This window comes from Adiantum capillus-veneris, chromosome 24 (genome assembly GCF_014529385.1).
Source record: "Adiantum capillus-veneris isolate H3 chromosome 24, ASM1452938v2, whole genome shotgun sequence".
NCBI lineage: Eukaryota > Viridiplantae > Streptophyta > Polypodiopsida > Polypodiales > Pteridaceae > Adiantum > Adiantum capillus-veneris.
Window position 1 is genome coordinate 98,705,983 of NC_140954.1, and position 13,848 is coordinate 98,719,830.

General features: G+C 42.9%; 1 protein-coding gene and 1 pseudogene across 1 annotated transcript; one reads left to right on the forward strand and one right to left on the reverse strand.

Annotated features, from left to right (window-relative positions):
- Positions 1-451: 451 nt before the first annotated feature.
- On the reverse strand, positions 452-1,076 carry LOC147426837 (uncharacterized; annotated as a pseudogene).
- A 751-nt stretch (positions 1,077-1,827) lies between these two features.
- Positions 1,828-12,888, forward strand: LOC147426838 (D111/G-patch domain-containing protein). Its single transcript, XM_086498126.1, has 7 exons — positions 1,828-1,983; positions 5,264-5,459; positions 5,644-5,798; positions 6,028-6,171; positions 6,273-6,367; positions 6,464-6,620; positions 12,446-12,888. The coding sequence occupies exons 1-7, from the start codon at positions 1,912-1,914 to the stop codon at positions 12,530-12,532; spliced, it is 906 nt and encodes a 301-aa protein (XP_086354252.1). The 5' UTR covers positions 1,828-1,911; the 3' UTR covers positions 12,533-12,888.
- Positions 12,889-13,848: the final 960 nt, after the last annotated feature.

Genomic DNA, 13,848 nt, shown 5'->3' on the forward strand with positions numbered 1-13,848 from the left:
TGGAGCTTTTTGGCCATGCTCATGCAATCCCCTCTTCTCCCTCTGTTGTCGCTGCCTTTCGGAACTTTTTTTTAATCTTATTATTTCTGCACCATTGTTTTTCAACTTCTCTGTCCAATGAAAACCAACCAGCTGGACTACCTCTCCTTTCAGGGTTTCGAAAATCGCTCTTAGATAATCAAGGTAAAGATTGTTTACTCTACTCAACATCTAGCACATCGACAAATTTCCAATCAAAGGATAGAATTTGGAGTAACATGATACAACCTTATGGCAAAGAGCCAACCAAGCTAAATTGTTGCCAAATACCAATATTGAAGATGTGAAGACACCCTATACATTTTAAAGGTTTAAACCTACGTCACTGCAATGCTAATCCTCCTTGCTTGCTACCTATTCCTTCTTTTGTAGACTCTCCTCGCATCATCATATGCAATATCCCTACTGTCATTCACCTCTGCATTGATGAGCAAAGGCTCCACCTCACCTTGTTTCCTGCTTCACCGGATGTAAACTCTCTTCGAATCACGGACAAACTTTATTGCCTTGGTCATGATGCTGTCAAAAGGGGCGCACGATCCAAAATCAAGTGGTTTGATGGACGAAGTTTGCAATGCCTCTGAAGATGAAACAGATCCACTAACCTTCACCTTGGTTGCATCGGTTAGGATTTTGTGTTTTTTGGGCTTTCTCAATGACCGAGAAGACGACGCATCTTTTGTTTTATCATCACATTGTGCAGTATGATCACTAAACTTATTGCTAACATCGGCATTGTGATGAGGCGAAGAGGTTTTTTGATCTGTTCGACACATTCTTGATGAAGATTCATCATTACCAAGTTCAAGAGCCTGCTCATTCACAACCCTCCTGGACTCACCATTCACGTCAAGTCGGAGAGGGGGTTCAAGCTCACCTGCAACCTCATAGATGAGGTTCCATTCGGCAGTCGAAATGGGGATGACAGAGAGCCGCGGCTGACGAAACATGATGAAGTTGAGTAAACCATCTTCCTGCTTGAGACGGGAAAGAGAAAGGGGTTCTGAGAGCTTCAATACAAATTCAATGTCGACCATGCGGTGCTTTCCGGAGGCATCAAATGGGTTAGAAGGTTTTGCAGACACGGGCAATGCCCACGATTTCTTTAGTCTTGGAGCCGTTGTGGTAGAAGAAGCAGAGACCGCCTAGCTCTATGGCATGGAGGTGCTTTTGCGCCTGTGCATTGCACATGCCATCCCAGTTAGAAATGCCCCGATTCGCTTGCTAGTGCTCCTAGGACCATTCCTCTAGTTCTGTCTTCAACAACCAGCGTCCCGCCATTGCTACTAGTAAAACTCGGGCACATAAAAAATAAAAGACCAGATTGATTTCATCAAAGCTGGGTTGTTTTTGTGTAGGAAAGGGTGTTTTCGAAGGTTCTTTTTTTGCGTAGAGGAGGGGTTGCTCAGTTTTGGAGCAGCGCAGATCAGATTGAAAGAAGGGAGATGATAGCGGGTTAGCATGTATGCAAAGCATGGAAAAATAATTACCTCTGCTCTTGCGTCAGTTGTCTCTACTCTGCAAGTGCTGTGTCAATTGCTCTCTGTCTCTCTCTCTCTGTGCGCTAGGCGAGGAGCATAACAACGCTGCTATAAGTCGGTACGTTTGCTGCTTCTTTTTCAATCTCTTTTTTTAAAAGCCATTGCTTTCTTCACACACACACACTCTCTCTCTCTTTCTCTCTCTCTCTCTCTCTCTCTATCCTCATTTAGCATACTAATCACATGTGGCCACATGACATAGCTATCCTTGGTCCTTTCACTAAATCGATCTTAGATAATCAAGCTAAAGATTAATCTCTTACTATAAATTATCTCCATTTTCATTCCAGAGTCGCTATATAGTCAGGCATAGCGAAGTAGGTGCATCACGATGGAGGGTAGCAGGGGATGGGCAGCAGGCTCCTTTGCTGCACAGATCAAGCGTCACAGAGAGCGTGAAGATGTAAGTGCCTCATCTTCTTCTCCGCACGCTATACACACGCGCATCCCTCACCATCGAAGATGCCAAATTATGACGTCTTTGTCGGCGGTCTCTGTTTTGCTTGTTCTTTAGTCATAGGCACACACACACACACACACACAGAGAGAGAGAGAGAGAGAGAGAGAGAGAGAGAGAGAGAGAGAGAGAGAGAGAGAGAGAGAGAGAGAGAGAGATATTTGGCTTCTTGTGAATTATGTTAGTTGATCGGATTGATTCCTAGTTCTACACCAGGAGTGGGAGTGGTTATTTCGTGGTGAGGACTACGCATGATAGAATTCATGGTTATACTATCGTGCGAATGTCTAGACTCGATTCTTCCCTTAAAGGTGAAGTTTGGGTTGTCCTGTATTGTTTACAAAGTAGTGGATAGATTGCGTAGTTTAGTAGACTACATGGAGCTTGGATTAAGCATATCAGGCTTCTCTCTACTAAGCAATTAAGCAAAGCCACAGTCTGAAATTGTTGCCTCAAATTTTCTGAAAGCGCACCTTAGCACATGGGTATGTCAGCTTAAAGCCTCTATGGCTTGCACGTTTTCCATTTTTATACTACAAATGAATATAAATAGCTTGTTTCATGAGTCTATTACTTTTCTTATGACCAAGCAACATTGAAGTATGATCTGTAACCCATGACACTTTGCACATGCATGTAAATAGACACATAATATGTATATTTTTATGCATATATACACACATCAAACATGTGCATACAAATTTATCCATGTCCTTCTTGAGCTGAGGCAAGTACACCCCCTTCAAGAGGTACTCTTGATGCCTCGATACTGTGGATTATGACACTCCGTCAACACCTTTTTTTCTCAAATCCCGTGTCACACACATGGTTTTCTTAATCAAATAACCTTCCTTGATAGTATAACTTGCAACTGTCTCCCCACTATGTATATGGTCAAAGATGCCATGGAAAAAGTTGGATCTATCGCGATAGATCTGCTTGGAGTCAACCTTCTACCGGGTACCGCCCACCGAACGATCACTTGTGCAATCTGCAAGTGTAGTGTTTGCAAGTAGGGTGTCACAACAATAAGGTTTGAATATACTCATGGCCTAGACTTGGATGGTTATTTACGGGGGGATATAGTATGAGTATTGTTTAATCTCGGAATAGAATTGATGCTTGATAAAGTTTGAATATACTCATGGCCCGACTTGGATGGTTATTTACGGGGGAGTATTGAAAAAGAAATTGGATATAGTATGAGCAGTGTTTACTCTTGGAACTTCCAAAGTGACTTTATGTTTTTGTGTCTTGTAACATGCATCATAAGCATCTTTGTTCCATTGTGATGTGCCACTTGAGTGAGAGTGCGTGGGTATTTAACTTTAGTGCATCGAGACACCCGTTATAGATCAACGTGGTCTGGATGTGATAACTAATTTTGCTACACCAAAATATCAAGAACTCCAATATGGAAAATTGAATGACCCTTGAATATTTCAATGAGTTGTTTTGCAGATGTAATCGTGGATGATTACTCCTTGTTCAAGAAGAGGGGATGTCACAAACTGTTATGTGTGAAGCCACTGAAGACCAAGTGGATTGGGCACCCTAGCCCAACCCGCAGATCCTAGCCGAGGGGCCTAAACCCTAGCAAAAGCAGAAGAAAGTTCTCACCAACTTACAAATCTTCACCAAAGTGGCCTCTAGGGTTAGGATTAAAATCCTAACCACCAACAACTTATGGGACCCCATCCGATGGGGCCTAAAAATAAAGCAGTCACACACACACAAACACCTGCGTAGAAGCATGTTGACGTGGCAGTTGTGCGGATGTCTACGAATTGCGCAGACTGTCGTATGAACGACTCTGCGTTTGACGGAAATTGTTGACATGGCAGTGCTGTACGGACAACCCCTGAGGGCGCTAGCTTTTTGAGACCATATGCTTTTAAAGTTGATGCTTTTCATGTAAACTGCTTTTGATGGCCAAGGGCCTTCATAAGAGAATTGTAGGCTCACTCTTTGGCATGCTTCCGCGTGGAGGTGCAGAGTTGTGCTGCTGGTGTTGTACTGAGTTGAATCGATATAAAGAAATATAGAAAGGGACGCCACAGCGGGGGGCCAGTGCTCTCTTGGGGTGGAACTCTGCCACTATGTTTTGTGTGCAGTGTATCTCTTTCGGTTTAGTTGTTTTGAAGCGTCTAAAGTGTGTTCAGTCTGTTTTTTTAGTTGGCTTGTGGTGCCCTCCTGCTACATGTAGAAATACTTTTCCACCCCTTTCAAGGAACTTTCGATGCCTCTATACCCAACAAAAAGAGGATTATGGCACTCTGTCAACACCTTTTGCCAAAACTCCCTTGTCACACACAATGTGGTTTTCCTCATTGAATAACTTTCCTTGATAGTATAACCTGCAACCGTCTCCAACTCTGTATCCGGTTGAAGATGTTTGCAAAATCGGGATCTGTAGCATACTGATCATGCATATCTTCAAAGTGCTGGGGATATCACCGAGATGGCTGACGCTTGTGGCATTCGAGACAATGCATCTTCTTCTTCCCCGTAACATGAACAATCTGGAAATGGATTTGAGAGAAAATATTAGCTTATCTAATTTGTTTATTGGCACTTTTGCAACAAGAAGTATCGCAAACTTTGATGGTTTGTAATGCTGTGAAATCTGCTCCAAGCAAGTAATGTCTCCACTGTGTAAAAATACCGCAAGCTCTATAAGCAAAACTTGGCTTGGAGACACATTGGCATGTCCACATGGCACCTAGAGCCATGTGCTTGCGACAAGTAGGGGAGGGAGGGGGGATTTTTGAGTTCTTTGAGAAGTCAATCTAACAAGCTGCAAGAGAACAACAATAAGACATAGATGGTAGAAGGAGACCAACTTGCAAAAGCAAAAAATCGAGAAGACCGATGGTATTTGATCAAATGAGTCCTAACTGGGCTGATAGATAATGAAATGAGAATCAAAACAACTAAACTGCAAGAGTGTACTAGAAATGAAGGCATTGCTGTGGCTGCTGGCTATCCTCGCGCTAATACTCCTCTGCACCTCCTACATCAGGTGCCTCTTGAAAAGTCTTGATTGGTGACAATCCTCTTAAAGACCCTCATCTTCTTTATCTGCTTATACAAAGCTAACATTTTTCCCTTTTTCCATCTTGAGGGATTTCGTTGGGTGATTTGTGAAATTATGCAAGTATTTTAAGTCTTTTTGGTAACAGTTACAAGCAGCACTCTCGAGCTTCCTTTGTGAACTTTGCTACAGGCCTTTGAAGCATCTCTTGTTGAGGATCATGGTGATGACTTTCAGCTTCCTATTACTCACAGACCGACAGAAAATCTTGACACTGATAACATGGAACAGGCATCCGAAGATACTCAGATCACATCTTCAAATGTTGGTTTCAGATTGTTGCAAAAAATGGGCTGGAAAGGCAAGGGCTTAGGGAAAGATGAACAAGGTAATGTATTTACCCAAAGGTAGAGGTGCTTTTCATGTTCTAAAGTGTTTGATGACTTCTGTATTTCACAAATTCTAGGGTTTTGTTTCTTTCTGGAAAAGGCCATATGAAGTGAAGTCTTTTAGGTTTGTAGAGGTCCTGCATCATTGCTCAGCTGCAACACTTAACCATTTTTTAATTGTAGGCATGGTTGAACCAATTAGAGCGAAATCCCGAGATGCAAAGCTGGGGCTTGGCAAACAAGAACAGGATGATTACTATACAGCAGAAGAGAATGTTCACAGGAAGAAGCTTGAAGTTGAGCTCGAAGAGACTGAAGACTTGGTGAAGAGAAGAGAGGTATAGCTTGCTTATTTTTGAACCTTGCATGCTGCTGCAAAATAGCATTTCGTTCGTCTGATGTCGTTTGATTATTCCTTAAAAAGGAAGCAGACAGCCATAGGCATTGTAGGACAAATGTCTTTTGGTGAATGAGAGCCTCTGTAGGGCAAAATTGCACACTTTTTGTGCCGCTTTTGTTACCTTCGTCGCTTTTCTCGGGTGCTCCGTGTGCCCTATGCACACTCAGGTGGAGGCAGAGCGAGAGCAGAAGATTCAATCGGATGTGAAGGAGATACGAAAGGTTTTCTTCTGTGAGCTTTGCAATAAGCAGTACAAACTAGCCATGGAGTTTGAGACTCACTTGAGTTCCTATGATCACAACCACAAGAAGGTGAGTTTTTTGAACCAGTTGTCTAACAGAGTTATGCCACATGAATTTTTTGGAGGTTTACTAACTTGTTGCTGTTTACTTTTTATTTGTTATGTTAAAAGCGTTTCAAAGAGATGAAGGAGCAACAGACAAGCAGAAGCCGTGATGACAGGCAGAAAAGGGAGCAGTTACGCCATGAAAAAGAGTTGCAAAGATTGTATCCTGCCAATTTATATGTATTTCTGTAGCTGCTACGTGATTCTGAAATGTCATGCAAGGTTTAAATTGCATGCTGTCCTCAATGTTTGCCAAGAGTCGATGCCCAAAAACAGCAGCAGCTGCAGCCACCACCAGCAACACCTGCATTGCTAAAGGAGGTGGAAGCTGGGAGCACTACCACTTCACTGCCTAAACAGGATCATCGTGCCGCATTCAAATTCGGTTTTGCAGCCAAGCCTGTGGCATCAAAGGTATGTAAAGCTATTATATATCCGTGGCTACAGATGCTGTCATTTCGTAAGGAGTAGATGCTGCCACACTGTGATGTCACGGGAATATTATTATTAACCTACTAGTTTGATTTGTCTGGTAACATCATACTGTAAGTGTTTGTTCCCTTAATTTTCACCATATGGCAATAGCTTTGCACACATCATGAGTCTTGTTCTTGTTAAGCATCCTTTGGCGTCCTGCTTTGATTAAATTGGAGGCTTTTTGAAGGTGGTACGTTAATAGACCAGCATATAGAGTCAATGTCTTAAATTTGTAGTGCATTTTTCATACTTCTCTCTTGACCTCGCGATGCAAGGGACATGGTCGCCAGGAATCCTAGGAAGATAAGCTAGCCAGCTACGTCCCAATTGGTGTTCAGATTATATTTTTTCCCTTCTAGAATGTGAATATGAATCCCTAAGACTGCTGCTATATGACTGAAACCACAAATTCTGGTCTACTGTTCACTTTTTAAGTTTCCATCTAAGAGATGGCAAGTTTTGGTCGTCTTAGTCGATCCAGGGAGGAAGCTCCAGACTTGGGTTCGAATTTTCATTTTCCTTTTCGCTTGCTTTGTTTATCAGTGCACGGAGCTATGGAGGGTTCATTATGCATGTAGTTGAGTGTACTGTAGTTGAGTGTTGTATGGTTTCTGGTGCCATTGTGTACGTGACCATGGTACATTGGTACATGGTAGAGCTATGTGGATTACTCTAGAGATTGATGACACTTGTTGGCGTGATGTGCATCTATGCCCCCACTCGAGCTTAGGAAAAACGCCGAGTTTTGGCGGCAAATTGTGAATGTATTGCCTACTGTGGATTTGTGGTTTATTAGAGATTTCAACGATATAGAGACCATTGAGGATTAGCGAGCCATTTAGCCTCCATCTTTACCATATGTAGCTCCACACGAGAGAGATGCTTGGGACATATTCCTTTTTGTAGTTTTTGGTATAGATGCCTGGCATATTTCGTTTGTGGCTCGCACACCACAATCATTACAGTTTTCATGGGGTTTTAGAAGGCAGTCAGGTTGTTTGCTAGATAGATTTGACGGGGGCGCTTGGGTAGCATCTCATGGTGGGACAATTACGATTTGGCTTGGCATAGTGCTCTCTGATCATGCCCCAGTTTCTTTGCATTTGAGATTTGAGACTTCCTCTATGGTAGAGGAGATCATGCATACTTGACTTTGTGTTACAGGTTGCTTCATTATCTAAGTTGATTCAGGACACACATTGGTTCTGCAGATCTTGCGTCCCATTTGGCTGTATGCATCACCACATCTTCCAATTCTTGCAGATAGACTGCTGCAGAGTGGCAACGGGCCTCGTTCTGTAGGGAATGTGAGTTAGAAGACAGTTTGAGTTGCATATGCAGGAGCAGTTACCAGGAGACGAGTTCTTGGGTGAGCATGAGGTTGACACCAGATAGACACTTCGTCACATTCAGTTTGAGAAATCCGAATTCGCCCATCATGCTTTGGTCTCGACATGGATATCCGCCGATAGGATGAATAAGGCTGTCTTTGCACACTTCCGGGAGTGCCCCAAGGGGACTTATATTAGAGCCTTATGAGATTTTGCAGACAAGTTACACACAGAGCCTGATGAGGTCCTTGACATAGCTTCAAATTATTTTGAACATTCCTTTATTGCTAATCAACTGACTAGAGAAGAGGTTTGGTCTCATGCATAGCGTGTGGTTACAGAAACTGTGTTTCACACTTTACTAGCCTCCTTCTCTATACAGGAGATGCATGACATAGTGGTTGGCCTAGATGGTGCCGTTTGTCTTGGAGAGGATGGGTTGACTACATGGAAGATGAGAGTGATTGGTCTCCCAGTGTCGAAGGGACGATGCATCTCCGTACAAGAGAAATAAGTCCCAGACACATAGAGGCAGGCATCTTTCCTATGTCAAATATGTGTAGTGAGCCTCAAAGCATAACGAGGCCGAGTGTATCCCAAAAGTGCAAGAAGAAATGTCTATAAGATCTTTGCTCGCATGATTAGTATGCGCTTGAAACCTTTTATGCCCGATCTCATCCATGCTTTATGGACAGGTTTTGTGCAAGATCGATGTATTTTGGATAACATCTTCACTTTCTATGAGGCAATTGAGTGGACTTGCCAAACAGATCAGCCTGTAGTGTTCATGCTTCTTGATTTTGAGAACGCTTATGATAGAGTAGATTGAGGTTTCTTGGTGGAGGGCACTATTCTGAGGATGGGCTTCCCCTTGTAGTGGATCAGAGGTATATCTGCATTGTACCGTATTGCTTCCAGTGCTATCATGATTAGAGGCCACATTGGTCAGCGCTTTCCTCAATCTTGTTCAGTTCGACAGGGATGTCCCTGGCAGTCGCCGTAGCAGGACCCCACAATTGAGAGGTCTTACTATACCTTTGGATGACTCGTGAGATTTGTTGGATCAGGAGTATGCAGATGACACTATGCTCTGTGTACTCTATGACACTCCCACCTTGGACGGTCTACGGGATGCTTTCGCTACCTTTTGCTTGGCTAGTGGTGCTTTCATATATTGGCTCAAATCTCTTGGTTTTCTTCTGGGAATTGCCTATGGAGTGTGCATGATAATTTCTCTTGGCTACCTTGAGGACAAACTTGCAGATATTTGAGTTTTCCATGTTGGCATTGATTGTCACGTGCGTATTGCACGTGAGCCGCGTGGACAAGCTCCCGCTAAACGTTAGCATCAGTCTTAGTATAGATTAGGATCTAGCGTGGCATTTTGTGAGCCTCTAGAAGGACGTGCATGGTCAGACGGGTCAAAAGTTGCGTACCCTTTTGGCACATTACGGTCACTTATGCATATAGGCATATGAAGAGTCTCTTCAGTCATTTATTAATAAGTGACTTTGACATGACATCTATAAAAAGTGCAAGTGGCTATAAACATATAGAGTCACTTGGCCTTCATTTTTAAGCATATCAAAACCTAGCACCTAGTACCCAACAGCACCCTAGCGTGTTCCCCTAAGCACCCATCAGCGTTTCCATCGTAGGCACCTCCACCATCATCAGCGTTTTTCAGCCCGTAGCATCAGCGTTTTCAGCCTATTGCATCAGATGAGCCCTAGCATTTTGCAGATTTTTTGCGTCAGCATCAAATCTAGCCTAGCAATTTTGCATAAAGTATTCAACATCAACATTCGGCATTTAGCCACTGTATCAGCATTGTGCAAGTAATCTAAAGCAAGTACTTGCTCTTGGAATCGAGTGAGTGAGGGGACCCGACATGTGGTGTCTACTCTCTCTCTCTCTCTCTCTCTCTCTCTCTCTCTCTTTCATTGTGTTCAGTTCTCTTCACTGAAGTAAAGTAACCTTGTGTTTGTGTGGAGTACTAGATCCGAGTTATAATCCTTGAACCTCTCTCATATTTTTATCAAAGAATCGTCGTGTCCTTGCCATAGATTTATTAGCCATTCCCACCCTTAGTCCATCGCGTATCGGGCGCTCCGTCTTCATCGCTTTGTTTGAAGAGCCATTAAGCCATAAAGAACCACATTATTATTTTTTTTGCTTGTTTGAGATTGCATGTAACCCAAGACCACTTGGGCGTATCAGTCTTTGTAATCTGTGTTTTTGAAGAGCGACAGGTAACCCAAAAAAGAAGGGCTTGTTCAGCCTCCCCTTGTTCCTCTTCTCCACTCATTGAGAGCGGACCTTGCACATTGCAGCGGGGGGCCAATCGACGTGAGGTGGGAAAAAGCAACCTTAGTGTGAGTGCAAGGCCGTTGAGGGTTGCAGCTGTAGGAAGGAGTTGAAATTGGGTAAGAGAAAAGCTTTTTTTAACGTAGATTGCAAGGAGTACCAAGTACCCAAGAAAAATTAAGTACACCAAGTACCCAAGAACCCCCAAGTATCCAAGAACCTCCTAGTACCCTAGCGTGTAGGAAGGAGTTGAGCTTGGGTAAGAGAAAAACCTTCTTAAACGCAGATTGCAAGCAATACCAAGTACCCAAGAACCCCCAAGTACCCCAAGTTACCCAAGAGTGCCCAAGTATCCAAGAACCCCCAAGTACCCTAAGTGTGAGAGTGAGCAGTGGAAAGAGTGTGAGCCACGCGCGCCGAAAACGTTGGAGAGAGAGAGAGAGAGAGAGAGAGAGAGAGAGAGAGAGAGAGAGAGAGAGAGAGAGAGAGAAAACACAAGTGCTTTGCAAGTGATGCTCTCAATACACAATTTGTGTGACTATAAGACCCTAAGCATTCTATTTATAGAATCTTAGGTTGAGGTAGGGCAGAAATGTGTAATTGGTGCAAAAAATATAAAAGCCCAAAAATGGCTAAAAATGTGTGCACCCAGCCAGGCTCAAAAAATGACCGGCCGAACATGTGCTAAAAGTGTCCGCCCATGCAATCTACATGATGTGCAATGGGTGGCCAACCCAGGACAATCACTAGCCGTACAAAATGGCGAAGCAATGGTGGTGTAACTCTTAACACCAAGTACCCCAAGAACCCAAGTACCCTAAGTACCCCAATACTCGGTGCATGGTCAACACCGAAAGAGGAATGGATACTTTGCATGAAGGTGATGAGTCTGAAGTCGAAGAAGTCCCTACACGAGGGGGACCGTTTCCGGGTCCTTCTCCATCCGGGATTGTCATGTGCACATCTAACCTTATGAGCATGTGGACAAGATCACTCCTACTTCTAGGGTTTAGGACAACTTAGGAAGTGTTCTTGCACCTTTGTTAGCCTGTACGCAGGACGTGCATGTTCACGCACACTAGCTTCCACGTCGAACTTGATTTTCAAAGCTGTTAGAGCCTGGGGTCATAGTCCTTGTTTGCTTTGACGATTTGCCTTGAATCTGGGATGGATGGAATCTTGGGCAATGCTATTTCCTTATGTCGATGCAATAGCCTCTTGATTGTAAACAATCTTGTATGTGCCTCCATTTTCTATTTCTTTCGAAGATGCGCCTTTGCATCGCACGCTTCATGCAAGTCTTTTGCAATGTGGGTACCGGTGTTATAGACATTGGTGACGGTGGCCCGAATAGTCTTCAAGGACGATGGATTGATAATGACCCTCCATGCAACCACCCTAACGTCCCCTTATAACACACTTTTGTCATTCTTGTGAATGCTGTTTTCTTTGGTGCTACTTTCGTGCCTATTTTACCAAACAATGGCTTTCCTCTTGCGAATGCCGTTTTCTTTGGTGCTACTTTCGTGCCTATTTTACCAAACAATGGCTTTCCTCGTGATCTTTTTGACTTTCAAGTGGAAGCCAATCTTCTATGAGTTCTGTTTGTAATCATTAGGTTCTCACTAACCTACCAATGGCAAAGGATTGTGCTTTAGTTGCTGAGAATTTCATTGTCTTCTGGATGATCACCACGGGCAGATAACTTGGATTCGCATACGTATATAAAAGATGGCTTTTGACATTTCTCTTGCAACAGCTTGCTGTCCTGAACTCTTTACAGCACATACCTGCTAGAGACAGGTGCTTATGAATGGCGATGTGAAATATGTAAGGATTTTGTGGTTATGTTTTTGCATTGGATAGTCCTTCAGCATTTGGAGTTCCCCTTGAGGATCTCGTGTCTTAAGGTATATGATCATTTTTATATTAATGGTGTGCTTCTCTGTAGTCAGATGGAACACTTCTTAATCGATACTTAAATCTATTCTCAGTTACAGGCAGGACTAGTGGAATCTGGATGCATCATTGCTTATGCTTGATCACGTTATTTTTTTGTATCTTTTAATATGCCTTAGCAATTGAGTCAGACTAGTAATTGTGAGATCTTGATATTGTAAGCAGATGACCTTTGGGGGAGTTGCCAAAAAGAGCAAGCTGGTTACCAAGGTTGCTGCTGTTTTTCAAGAGGATAGTGATGGGGACACATGATTTTTCGAAACATTTTCTTCTAAAGGCTGTGTGTACCATTGCAGTTCATGATTAAAGAAGGGCTTCAAAGCTCTGCGTGAGGCTGCTTGTACAGCATATTGTGTCGAAGAAGCAGCACGTCTGTATTATTTGTGATCGATATAGTTACGGGTTTGATAAATCTACAATTCTGAGTTCTAAGCAGGTTAATAACCAATGCTAAACCTTTGTGGAAAAGGTTTGTATGCCTGCTAATCGAGTCATCTTGCATCGAGCTTTCTTTTTCCTTGTAACTTGTTGGAATATAAAAGGGGTAGCATACTTGCTGTCGAAACCAGCTTATCCCATGGTGATGCAAATGGTGACGTTTTTCCTTATTTCCATTCATAGGGGAAAGCTGTCTTCTTCATAGTCAATGCTGTGTCCCTTCTCGCACGAATTGCAGCTAGGGATGGTATTCATGAATTTGATGCAAGGATGTGTGTTTTAGTCTAGAATATATTTACCCAAATATATGCTCATGACTCACAAAACCAAATTATGCAGCATGCATGTGCAGCTTTTGTAGGGTGCTTGGGGGCTTGAAGGATGGGTTAGTGACTCTCTCTCTCTCTCTCTCTCTCTCTCTCTCTCTCTCTCTCTCTCCTAGGTAGCTTTGGTTGCGGTTTCAATATTTTTTCTAATTCAGGTAGCTTAGTGATAGCTTAGTTTGTCTGGACTACTATAATACAACCATGAATAGCAACTAATAAGTGTTTCATAATTCAGGTAGCAATCGTAGCCCAAGAGTTCATTGGCATATTAGTTTTTGTTGGATCACATAATGCATGAGGGTTCATACCTTTGTAAGGCTTTCAAATGAGGAGAAGCCATGTGCTCTTATAACCTACTCTAACTTATCATTAGTATTTTTGTTATGAGTGACCATTGTGGGCGTCCATGTGTGAATGGGATGAATTCATATAAAAGGTCCATTTTGACCTAAAATCTTCGTTCTTTGAGGTGCATGCTAAAGAAGTGATCTTGCTCTACCTTTATCTTCTTCTCCATCATATGCTCACATGTATGTGTGTGTATGAGAGAGAGAGAGAGAGAGAGAGAGAGAGAGAGAGAGAGCATTGTGGTAGCATCGGCGGTGGCGAGGCAATTGAGCGTACCAAGGTAGCAGTGTAAGCTAGTATCATGGATCCCATCACAAATACCCTATATGAGGTAATTTTAAGCTCAAGGTGGACACCCTCATGTTCAAAATAAGCCACACACATTATGAAGTAATCTTGTTGCAGTAGTCTCATAGCTTTAGTAAACTGCCAGAAGTGTATGAATATGTATGTGTT